The 12,519-nt window shown below is 51.5% G+C and overlaps 1 protein-coding gene across 7 annotated transcripts in view; it reads left to right on the top strand.

Moving 5' to 3' along the window:
• MED15 (mediator complex subunit 15) overlaps positions 1 to 12,519 on the top strand; it is a 107,909-nt gene that overhangs the window by 65,844 nt on the left and 29,546 nt on the right. For 6 of the 7 annotated variants that reach the window (XM_074206622.1, XM_074206623.1, XM_074206625.1 and 3 more), the window contains 2 exons: positions 4,185 to 4,520; positions 4,902 to 5,063. In XM_074206622.1, coding sequence (XP_074062723.1) covers positions 4,185 to 4,520; positions 4,902 to 5,063 — 498 coding nt within the window. Of the gene's footprint in view, positions 1 to 4,184; positions 4,521 to 4,901; positions 5,064 to 10,227; positions 10,333 to 12,519 lie in introns of all 7 variants that reach the window. The other variant, XM_074206626.1, reaches the window with a different exon arrangement.

Genomic DNA, 12,519 nt, shown 5'->3' with positions numbered 1-12,519 from the left:
GGGGAGTCACAATTGTCCTTCTCTTTGGGGCTGACTGAGTTTCTTTTGGTCACCATAACCTAGATCCTAAGCAATAGGTTGAGGGATAATGCAATCAAGTTTTCTCACAAGCCAGAAATTGAACTAGTCCTATAAATGAATAGGTGGTGAACTTAACTAGATCCAGAATTGAGTCACAAGATGGAGTCAGCATGGTTCACTCCATTCCCAGAGTTCCCCAGCCCTGGACTCAGTGCCTTACAGTTAGCATTATTTGATCCTTACAGCACCCAGGAGGCAGCCGTTGAATTATCTTCCTTTTACAGTTTAGGAAACTGGACAGAGTTTAAGTGACTGTGTCCGAGGCCAAATTTGAATTTGGGTTTTCTTGACTCTACCCACTCTGCTGCCTGACTGTCTCCGTCCTTGGAGGGAGGTGGAGGATTAAAGTAGACATAGAGTCCATTCCAGGAATAGACCACCATGCAGATGGGAAGGAGGGGATGAGATGGAGAGCAGTTCAGTCTTCCTGGCTCATAGCTTTTATGCAAAGGGAGAAAGGGTTAATAAATTAAGGCAGCAAAAAAAGAATGGTGAACCCTTGGCTGGAGTCAGGCTCCCAAGTTTATGCAGTGGGAGGGCCCCTGGAGTTGTTGAATAGGGAGCAGTGTTGGCCTAAAGAGGACATGGACAGTGCTGTAAAGGATGGGTTGTCAGTACAGAGCAGTCCAGGAGGCTCTTCTGATAGACTAGATGAGGAGACTGGAGGTGATGAGCAAGAGGGAGGCTGCTGACTTTAGAAAGGAGAGGCCAGAGATGAGGGAGAGGGCAGAGGACTTGATGGGACAGTCAAGGGGCTTGAAGGAAGGAAACACATTTATTAAATGTTTCATTGAGTCCTTGTAAATGATTCCCATTTATACTTCAGGAAACTGAGGCCAATGGACTTGCCCAGGGGTCACCAGGGAGTGCCTGAGGCTCCATTTTAATTCCAGTCTCCCTAACCCCTGCGCTCTGACCAGTGGGCCATCTGGAAGAAAAGGGTCATCCTTCAGCCTGACTCCTGACATCGGCCCCTTGCCTTGCTGTTGAGCTCCAAAGGTTGTTTTGAAAGCTAGCTTTGAGGAAGGCCCTGTGAGGTGCAGGGTGCTGGAAGCAACCCTTGCTTCCACACTGCTCCCCAATGTTAACCAAATACTCGAACATCAGGATTCAGCTGCAGGAAGGTCGGGAAGATCCCATGAGGGTGTGTCTGGATCCAGGGGGCCTTTTGGAAGGATCCCCAGATCAGAATGAGAGGAGACCCTCTAGTGGCCATTGTACAGGAGCATGGGCTGAGGTGGGACCCTCACCTCAGGAGAGGCTTCATGAAGGGAGTGGCTGGGGGCTTAGCAGTGACAAGGAGCAAAGGTGAGGAGGGCAGTTTGGGGCCAGGAGGCTGGAGGAATAAGCAGAAGCCAGAGGGGGACCTGGTCAGCCCTCTACCCTGGTGGTTCTTGGATGGTGGTTGGAGGCAGGGAGGCCTCCAAAGAGATGTGGGAGGATAGCAGTGACTAACTCTGGGCCAGAGGAAGAGGAGGAGCTGAGGTTTCAAATACAGGAGACCGAAATAGGGAAATGTAGAAGAGGAAAGATCATGAGTTCTGTTTGGGGAAGGTCCTAGAACTGAGAAGTAACCAGTGGGAGCTCTTGAGGTTCCTGAGAGTGTCAAGAGAGAAGTGAGCTCAGGACAGAGCCTTGGGGCACACCTGCCATGGGATGGTGGGCGGCTAAGCTAGCCTGGAGGGAGAGGACAGGCAACAATGTCAGGGGCTACTGAGAACCCCATGTCTGGTCAGAAAGGAGAGAGTGGGATCCTTAGGAACCCCAAAGGGAAGATTTCCTTCCAGTCACCTCTAGTGCTCCCCCCCACACTGACCCCTCCCCTCCCAAGATCCTCATCACCTAAGGGACTCTTTGACCTTTTCCCTCATATTTGTCTGTGTATTCCTTCTGAATTTAGCAGCTTAGCAAGGCAAGAGTCAGTTTTCAGACTGAAGCTGAGCACTGAGGCTAGTCCTCTTGGACTGAGACCTTGGGCCGAGACCCTGGGCCCAGAGCCGGGGGGGGGGGGGGGTGTACAACAGCTGAGGCAGCAGCTGAGCTTGGAGGTTGTCAGAACAGTATTTCCCTGGCTTCCTCCAAGGTTAGCACCTACAGGCTTTCAGGCCACAGGGTCTTCTCTATGAGGCCCTGGTCTTGCCTCCAGAGGCAAATTGTCTTTGGAGACCAAGTTGAGGGCTTTCCTGGCTTCCTATGGCAGAATGAGCATCGGTATGGGGAGGGCAAGCATACCAAGGGTATCCAGGTGCTCTGAGAAACTGAAGCCTAGGGAAGAGTCAGGTCCCTCTCTTGGGTGTCTGATTGGCTTCCTCCTTCTGATGTCACAGCAGGGAAGGGAAGCTTCTGGCCTAGAAGGTTCTAGAAAATGCCTATGGTAGTGGAGCCTGGCAGATAGAGAGAGTGAGCGAGGGCCAATTCTGAAAACCTTTTCTCATCTCCAGCAAGGTCAAGTCGGGCAGGACAAACGCTGTCCTGTAATAAGTCAGGTGGGCTGCTTTGGAAGGTTGGGAAGATCCCATGAGGGTGTGTCTGGATCCAGGGGGCCTTTTGGAAGGATCCCTAGATCAGAATGAGAGGAGACCCTCTAGTGGCCATTGTACAGGAGTCTGAGACCCTGGAGGTAGGGACTGGGCCGGGGCTCCTCGCCCTGCCAGTCAGATTCAGGAGCTCTGGCCTCAATCCCCTCCCCTTCCCCTGAGGCCAGCAACTTTGTTCCCAGCTCACAGACCTCTACAAGCATCATGGGCTGGAAGAGGAGAGTGTGGTCAAGGTCGCACCCAAGGCCTTGTGCCACCCAATCTGTCAAATACCAAGGGATCATGGATGAGGTGGTGCAGGAGCGCGATATCCTGAGGGTGGGAAAGCAGGAGGCCAGCTTAGTGGGGTAGTGCTAAATGCTGACTAGTCGGGGGACTCTGGCCAATCACTTACTTGCCCTGTTGGCCTCGGTTCTGTCCTTGGTAAAGAAGGAATCCTAGTGGCAGCTGCCTCGCAGAGCTGTCCTGACCCTCTGATGAGATTGTCTTTGTAAAAGGGCCTAGCCCAGCCCTGCCTGCCCCTCCCAGCTGGTTTCTAGGCCTTTCAGTGCCATACCAAGGGGCTGAGTGATCTTCTGGGAAAGGGGCGAGGACATCTGTATGGAAGAGGAATGCTGCCCGACTGTGAGTGTGAGATGCAGAGACCACCAGAAGTAGATGCCCTTCTCCTGGGGTACACCTGCCTTCTCTGCGGTGATGCCTTTTGTCATGTTAAATTTGATTTTATGAAATCTCCCCCTTGCTCAGGTCAGCTCTCATTCTCTCCCTCTTATAGCCCAGATCCATCACTGGGTTTGCACCTCAGCCATGGCGACTTGTAGCCACCTTGTGTTCGTCATCTCAGCCGAGTTTGTCTGTAAATGAGTGTCCATAGAAGGTCGACCACTAGGTGGTGCCTTTGCTTGGACACCGCTTGGAGGCTGCTGCCCAGGCCGAGAGAGCAGGGAGACCAGTCCAACAGGGGCTGGGCAGCGGGTCTTCATGGAGTGTGGCTACCTGGGCCGGGCCAAACACCAATTCTACAAAGGAGGGCATCACTTGGAGGCAGGTTGGTGGGAAGGGCAGAGCAGGTGGCCGGTCTTGCCAGGGCAGTCAGAAGGAAGGAGGAGGGGCAACTTTGTGTCCACTCACCTTATGGGTGGTGGAAGATCTCTGGACAGCCCTGAGAGCTCGAGCATACAGCAACAGTTATTGTTTTCACTTTTCAGATTAGGAAGCTGAGGCTGAGAGAGGGCTCTGACTGCTGGGGGAGGGCGCGTCCACAGAAGACTCATACTGCTAGCTTTTGCTTTTTCTTCCAATGGTCGTCTCCCCTCTAACAAAGAAAAAAGATGAAGCCAGGCTGGTTCATCGATTATCAGGACCTTGGCCTTGTGGGCCCATTGTAACATCATTCCCTGGACCCAGGGCCCAACCCTCCCTTGCCCCCCACTGGCTCAGAGCTGCGAGAACTCCGTGGTTAGCTGGCCATGCCCTCCGCCCTCCCCGGCCGCACCCCTGGCTCCTCTTGGGTCGCTCCCGGGCTCTGGCTGGTGACTGGGGCACATGTCTGTTTTCTCCTTTCAGCTGCAGCAGCAGCAGCAGCAACTTCGGATGGCCCAGCTGCAGCTGCAGCACCAGCAGCAGCAGCAGCAGCAGGCCATGCAACCCCAGCAGCCACCCCAGCAGCCACCATCACAGGCCCCACCGCCCTCCCAAGCCATGCAGCAGCAGCTCCAACAGCTGCACCACCACCCACCACCTCAGACCCAGCCACCGCCACCCCAGCAGCAGCAGCAGGTGGCTCAGAATCAGCAGCCCCAGCTTCCGCCCCAGGCGCAGCCGGCGCAGCCTCTGGTCCCTCAGGCCCAATCGCTCTCTGGACAGATGATGCTCACCCAGCAGCAGCTCAAAGTAATGCAGGTAAGCCGCGGAGGCTCTGCTGGGAGGGAGGGGACCAGGGGTGGCTGGGCCCAGCCACAGTGGCCCACCTGGGGAAGTGAGGCTCAGGGGGTGGCTGTGGAAGAGCCAGCAGCCCCCTTCCTCCTCAGCTCCCCTGAAGGTCATGCCAGCACCAGCAGTTTTGCAGGAGAAATGGAGGCACAGGGAAGGTCAGCAGCTCTCAGCCAGAGGATGCTCGAGAGTCTGGACTACCGGAGGCCTCGTGTCCTCACAGACTGTGGCCTGACCTGTCCCTCAGCACTCCTTCTGTGCACGGTTCATTCTCGGGCCGAGGTCACCACTGGGCTGACCCGGGGGACCCATCGGCCTCGAAGCCAGTGCAGCCTCTCTTTCTTCTTCAAGGTCCGAGCCCAGATGGTCGTGCAGCAGGCCCAGCAGCAGCAGCAGCAGCAGCAGCAACAGCAGCAACAGCAGCAACAGCAGGTGGCTGCAGCCCAGGCCGCTCAGGTTGCTCAGATGGCTGCTGCCGCCGCAGCGGCTGCTGCCGCCGCCGCAGGAGGACAGGTAAGGGCAAGAGGGCCGGCCTGGCAGTCAGCCCTGCAACAAGTGCATAGAATTCAGGCTCAGGGAGCTTTCTGAGGAGGATCTTGGTGGCTCTTAGAAGGGACTGGACAAACATTCTTCTTGCATTTCTGTCCTGAGGAGTGAGGACATGGGTGTGCTACTCATCCCCACTGGGTGCCCCTGCTGGGTGTCAGTGATGCTGGTTTTGCTTTCCGTTGTGCTGAACAGAGGAGAACCTGGGCATGGTACCTCTTCTCCTTCTGGCCCTCACTTTCTTCTCTTTTGTCTTTCCACCACAGCTGCAAGATTGTGAGACTGGAGAAAAAATAGAGGGGTTGGCCCACCAGAGAGGCAGTGACCCAGAGGCTGATGCCATTTCTATGCCTCCATGCTAGGGGATCCCTCACCCCATAGCACCCTCCAATTTTCTCTTGTCTCTTCTGAAGTGTGAAGCAAGTTTGAGGGGGGTGCTGGCAGAAACATTCCTGGGCAGGTAGGGTGATGGCCTGGATGAGGCTTCCTTGCTTCCCCTCTCCTGGTGTGAGGACTGTTCTTCAGAGGAGCTTAGAGCCCCCAGCCTTTTAAAGAGGGCAGGTGACTGAGGCCAGGCTGCCTTGTTCCTGGGAGGCTGTGGTCACTGTGTCTGCTGAGCCCACAGGGTGAGGCCAGGAGAGCTTTCTCCTCCCCCTCCTCCTCCTCCTCCTCCACTCTGCTTGGGATCAGACTCTGGGGGAGGTAGGGCATGGTTGGTTCACTGGCTCTGGACAGAACAAGACGGTCCCTCCCATGCATTCTGTCCCTCCTTTGAGCAGGGAAGGCAAGATCCTTAGTACGTGAGAGAGGCCCTGTTGGGAGGGCAGTGAGGGCTGGCAACTGACTTTTCCTTCATTCACTTCTAACCCCCTGGTCTGAGGCACCATGGTGAATGTCTACTATGTTGGAAATGTTTTTAAAAATACTTTACAGACAAGATCTTGGACCAATCCCTTCCCCATGTGGGCATCGGTTTCCTTCTCTGTAATGTGAGGGCATTACTGAGATGGTCTGAAGTGTCTCTCAGATCTGTGAGACCGATTCTGAGCTTTTGTGGGGGGGGGTTGATAGAGTCTGCAGTTTTAGGAAACTTCCCTTGAATACTTGCAGAAGCCCTGGGGCAGTGCCCTGCCTCAGTTTGCCGAGGTGGTGATGGCCACCTGTTAGTATATCCTGGGGGGAGTGGGCTTGATTCCCAAGTTGCTCTTACTCTGGCCATGGCTGGGGTAGCATGGATGGGAAAAGGAAGATCTTAGGGGAAGTGCACAGACTCCCCAGGGCCAGTTTCTTTTTCTGAATCCCTGGGCTGGGTACCCAGGCTGTCCTCCATCCTTTATCTAGCAGACAGGTTTCATCCCAAATTCGGCTGAGCCGTGCGGCTCTTCACAAAGCAGAGCCCAGCTCTTCCCACAGCCTTCCTACAGTTCATTCTTCTGCAAGCCATCCAGGGAGTTCTTTCAACCAGACCAACCACTAGAGTCCTCTGTCCCACAGGCACCATGCAGGCCAGTGAGAGAGGCCATTTTCACATTTGTGCTAGGGGGGCTCCGGGCACTCTCCTCCTTGGCTACCCCAGGAGGTGGTCTCTACAGGGTCTTTTCCCTCGGAGTGGGGGTAGGAAAATTGAAGTGTTTGAGCTGGTAAACCTTCCAAAGGCTACTGTCAACAGGTAAATCCTGTTCCTGGCCAGGCCAGGCTCAAGATGAGCTTCCCTGGTGCGTGGCGTTCCCTCCAAGATCTTCTGTTAAGCAGCTTTGCGTCAGAGGGCTCACCAGCCCCTGGAGCCATCCCAAGACGACAGAGGCTTAAATGGGGATGCAGGGAGCAGGAAGACTTTCTCTGGGAGCCTGAACTGGAGCCACGCAGATTTGGCTGCTCATGGGGTAGGGTCCTCACCACTTCCCTACGTTAGACCAGCCACTCAAATGGGCTGTGACATGGCTGGAGAGGAAGGTATTCTTCCTTCTCCACACATTTGATGTATCTTTGGTGGCACCCTTTCCCATGGGTGTGACCCTGGCTTATTGGCTGCCTATTGAGGCTGAGCACTGGGTGCAGGGATGGGGTATATAGGGGTGGTGGACCAGCCTCAGGAGGCTGTGTGGTTGTGAGCCAGTGTACCTGCGTGTTTCTGGAGTGATGCTCCCCAGGTGGCAGGGAGTGGCCCAGAAGCCCTGGCTGGTCCCTGGACATTGACCCTGCCCTTCACTTGGGTCTTGAGAGCTGCTCCCTGGAGCAAGGGCTGACGGCTGTGGTTCAGAGTGTAAAGCAGCCAGAACCAGAGCTGGACCAAGGTTTGCCTTCCTGATGAGGAAGGGCCTCTTCCTTCACCTAGAAATGGAAGCAGATCCTCCACTTGAATCAGAGGACCCTGTCATTCCTAAGAGAACCTCAGTTTGATCTTCTGTCAACTGGGGAGAATCATCTTTGCTCCCCCTTCCTCACCAGAATGTTGTGGGGCCTGAACAGCCCTGGAACCAGGGGTGAGGGTGGTGCTCTGTGGGGATTCCAAGACGTAGTGACCTCCTGTCCAGTTGTCGGGAAAACGCCTTTTTAGTCTATCACTCACATGGTTTGTTTCATTGCAGAGAATTCATCTTGTTGCCAAAGGAAGCTTCCTACTGTGTCATGTAGTAGCTGAATTAGTCTGTGTTGTTGTGTGTAGAATTCTTGAGGAGAAAGCCTTGTCCTGGCACTTTGGTCCACTGGGGCCTCGGGCTTAGGGTCTTGTCTCTCCATCCTGGTTCTAAAGCAAGTCCAAATTCCTTTCCCAAGCCCCGGAGGGACAAAAGTGCCCTCTGCCCAACCATTTGGTGGCTTGGGCAGGGGAGGAGGAGCCCCCAAGGGCACAACCTGGACAAAGCCAGTTCTTGTTCCTGGCCTGGTGCTGGGGATTTTTCCTTTTGGAATCCTGCCTCTGCCCCCCATCCCAATCCTCCCCCTGCATGGACCTAGATGGAGAACTAAGCCAGGGCTGATGGGTGGTTTGCTTGTTCTCTATGTTACTTCCTGCTTTTCTTTGCTGGGCAGCCGTGCTTGGTCCTTACTGGCGTTAGTTTAGCTTAACTGTCCTCTAGCACATGCATCCTCTCCCTGTCCCGACATTGGCTGCCTGCCTCCCTGCCTCCAGATGACAGCACCCCACCCACAGGGTTGTGAGGGCTGCGCCAGTCAAACCTGACCTTGTGATAGCCATCCTCCTCCCGTGCCCATGCGTGTGTCTTGAGGGCCTCTCCTCCCGTTGCCCCCATGGTGAGGGTAAGAGGAGGAGATGGAGTTTTGGTAAAACCTGTTTCTGAGGTCAGTCTCTTGGGACAGAGGAGGAAGTATTTGTACTGGTGGCCGCTGGGTGCCAGAGGTTCAGGGCAGCAGGGGAAGCCCCTTCGGGAATGTGTCCCGAGGGGTCGCGGTGAAGAATTTCTTTGTCAGCTTACTGGCAGGGCTGTCCAGCCCTAGTTGGGGACTTTCTTCTGTGAGACTCTGGGCAGCTGCTGCTACGAGGCCGAGACCCACCTCCTCTGTCCTGGACAGTTCACCCCACCACACACACCCCCACACACCCACCCCAGTTTTCCTTCTCTGTAAAAGGAGCAGGTTGGACTCGATGACGCCTAAGTTCTCCTCTAACCCTGTGATCTTATTTTTTTTTTTTGCAAATGAACGTCCAAAGATTTATTTCAAACTCAAGATATTGTGAATTTTAAAAAAGAAGTTGAATTCTCTGTATATTTTAGAAATGAGTCCTTTGTCAGAAATACTAGTTGTAAAAATTGTTTCCCAATTTACTACATTTCTTTTAATCTTGGTTACAGTGGTTTTGTTTGTGCAAAAGCTTGTTAATTTAATGTAATCAAAATTATCTACTTTGTTTTTAAAGATGTTCTCCAACTCTTCCTTAGTCATAAACTGCTCCCCTTTCCATAGATCTGACAGGTAAACTAGTCCTTGATCTCCTAAGTTTGCTTATAATATATTTTTTTGTGTTTAAATTCTGTTTCCATTTGGATCTTATTTTGGTATAGGGTGTGAGGTGTTGGTCTAATCTAAGTTTCTTCCATACTAACTTCCAATTTTCCCAGCAGTTTTTAATCGAAAAGATTTTATCCCAATAGCTGGACTCTAGGTTTATCAAACAGCAGATGACTATAATGATCTCCTGCTTTTGCACCTAGTCTATTCCATTGATCCACCACTCTGTTTCTTAGCCAATACCAGACAGTTTTGATGACTGATGCTTTATAATATAATTTTAGATCTGGTAGGGCTAAGCCACCTTCTTTTGCACTTTTTTTCATTAAATCCCTAGAAATTCTTGACTTTTTATTTCTCCATATGAATTTACTTACAATTTTTTCTAACTCATTAAAGTAATGCTTTGGAATTTTGATTGGTAGGGCACTAAACAGGTAGCTTAGTTTTGGTAGAATTGTCATTTTTATTATATTAGTTTGAGCTGTCCATGAGCAATTGATGTTTGCTTAGTTATTTAAATCTGATTTTACATGTGTGAGAAGTGTTTTATAATTGTTTTCATATAGTTTCTGCATCTGTCTTGGCAGGTAGGCTCCCAAGTTACTTTGAATGGGGTTTCTCTTTCTAGCTCTTTCTGCTTCATTTTGCTAGTCGTATATAGAAATGTTGAGGATTTATGAGGGTTTATTTTATGTCCTATGACTTTGCTAAAGTTGCTAATTGTTTCTAGTGAAAGACCTACATCTAAGAGACCACAGTCTTCCATCATATCCAGGCTAACACCAGATAGCGTGTTCCTACTATATCAGACCATGGGAGGGAAGGAAGCAAGATTAGAAAATTGTAAACTTCAAAATAAATAAATAATTTTTTTTAAAAAAAAAGAAGCTGAAAAGGAAGGATCCTACTTTTCCCAAAGAAAGCTTTCTTTCTCTGCTGCCAAATCTCCTTATCAGCTGCTTCAGGACCTTGAAACTCTGCTAGAGGCCCCTCATTTTTCTCCAGCTGCCTGGGGCAGAGGAGACTAAGGCCTGCTACCTGGCCCTGCCACTGCCTCCCCCACCCAGAGGCTGTACGTGCTTCTCTCCATCCTGCTCAGAGCCCACCTGCGGTTCCTGTTTTGCCATTACTTTTATCTGTTGTCCCTCTGTCCTCAAAGATGTCGACTGCAGCCATGCCCCGAAGCGGGGTGCAAATAAGACCACGGTTCCCACCTGCCACACCACCCATCGCCATCCCCTTGGGCGGACAGCCAGTGCCACAGGTATTTCCGTAGTCCTTCCACAGGCTGTTGTGGAGGACAGCAGGCATTGAGCCGGGGGGGGGGGGGGGGGGGCAGTCAGCCAGGGCCTTAGAGAGGAAAGGGTCGGCCTGGGGCCCTCCCCAAGCCATTTCTGGGGGAAGACTGGCAGGCTGAGGCACATTCTCCAGACAAATGTCTTCTTGGATTCTACTTAACTTTCTATGATTGCAGCTGGAATCTTCTCTAAGCTCTGCATGGCCCTCTCTGGTGGCAGTAAACCATGCTCGCATCACACTAGGTGGTGTCCATGGCGGGGGGGAGGGGGGAGTGCTGACCCAGGCAGCCTTAGGCCAGACATTTCACTGATCCAGGAAACCTGAGGAACTTGGGATGGAAATAGATGGTGCTGGCATTGACAGGTTCTTCAAGCAGAGGAAGGCTTGCTGGAAAAAACCCAGGGGTAGTTAGTGCCTAGGCCTTGAACTCTGTGCAGGACGAGTCTCACTTTGGTCAGGGGGTGGGGCAGTTAGCATCCCTGGCCATGAGTTGCAGATTGTCAGTTGGTATGAGCTGTGGAGGCAGGGGAGGGCAGTGGGCTGGGCTGGGCTGATTCTGGGAGCTGTTGCACTTGTTATTCTGTCAACCTGAGGGCCATGGGCTTTAGGGAAAGTCTGGAGAAGAGGCTGTGACCAGCAGCATCTATGTGTGTTAGCTAGAACCTAAGCCAGACCCACAGGAAGGAAGGCAGAACATTGGGGCAGCTAATAGAGCCCTTGGGGAAACCTTCCCACCTACCATGTCACAGGGGAACCAAGAGGCCTTCAGTAGGGACACACACACACACACACACACACACACACACACACACACACACACACACACTCTCTCTCTCTCTCTCTCTCTCTCTCTCTCTTTCTTTCTTTCTCTCTCTCTCTCTCCCTCTCCCTCTCCATCCTGTCCTGAAAGTCCATTCTTCATGTCTGTTTATTCTCTCCAAACCTCCTTTAAAAACCCTTTCCCTTATATTCTCTGTATTATTTTAAAACCATCACCAAGCTTTCCAAGCCCTTTCACTGTTATCATTTGCGAGGTGCCCATGGCCTCCCCCCATTCCTTAATTCCATTCAGCAAACATTTCTTTTTTTAAGAAAGATTTTATTTAAGTTTTACAAATTTCCCCACATTCTTACTCCCCCTCCCCCAGGAAGGCATTCTGTTCGTCTTTCTGTTGTTTCCATGGTATACATTGATCTAAGTTGAATGTGTTGAGAGAGAAATCATATCCTTAAGGAAGAAAAGTATGAGATAGTAAAATTACATAATAAGATAATGGTTTTTTTTTCTAATTTGATGATAATAGTCCTTGGTCTTTGTTCAAACTCCACGGCAATATCTCTGGATACAGATGGTATTCTCCATCGCAGACAGCCCCAAAATGTCCCTGGTTGTTGCACTGTTTGTATGAGCAAGTCCATCAAGGTTGATCATTGCCCCCATGTTGCTGTTAGGGTGTACAGTGTTTTTCTGGTTCTACGTTCACCATCAGTTCACAGCAAATATTTCTTAAAAACTTTCTGTGACCCAGATACCACAGAAATAAAGAGAAAAATATCTCAGCTCTGAAGGAATTTCTACTTTAGTTTGAAAGAATGTTTGATAAGAGGTAAATAAAAAGTCATTTGCGGGGTGGCTAGGTGGCACAGTGGATAGAGCACCGGCCCTGGAGTCAGGATACCTGAGTTCAAATCTGGCCTCAGACACTTAATAATTACCTAGCTGTGTGGCCTTGGGCAGGCCACTTAGCCCCATTGCCTTGCAAAAAAATAAAAATAAAAATAAAAAGTCAATTGAGAGGGAGCACTAATAGGGTAATTGGGGAAAAGCCTCCTTTGGTACAGCTGAGGCAATGGAACTGAGCCTTGAAAGAAGCTGCCATTACCCAAGCAGTAGGGGAGGATGTTCCAGGTGGAGGAAACAAATGTTCAAAGGCATGGAAGTGAGAGACAGCCTATCTTGTGTGAGGGAGAATGGCTAGCATGGGCCAGGATAGCTGGGTCATAGTGGGTATGAAGATGTGGCCAGAAAGTTGGGCCACATTGCCAGCTACTTTAGATACCAAAGAGAGGAAAAATGGCATCTCCAGAGCAGAGAGTGGCATGGGCAGAGCTGGGTTTTTGAGGGAGATCAAGAGGCAGGGAAAGGTTAACT

Source organism: Macrotis lagotis, chromosome X (genome assembly GCF_037893015.1).
Source record: "Macrotis lagotis isolate mMagLag1 chromosome X, bilby.v1.9.chrom.fasta, whole genome shotgun sequence".
Classification (NCBI taxonomy): domain Eukaryota; kingdom Metazoa; phylum Chordata; class Mammalia; order Peramelemorphia; family Peramelidae; genus Macrotis; species Macrotis lagotis.
The sequence above is the reverse complement of the archived record's forward strand: the minus strand, read 5'-3'. Positions and strand labels throughout refer to the sequence as shown.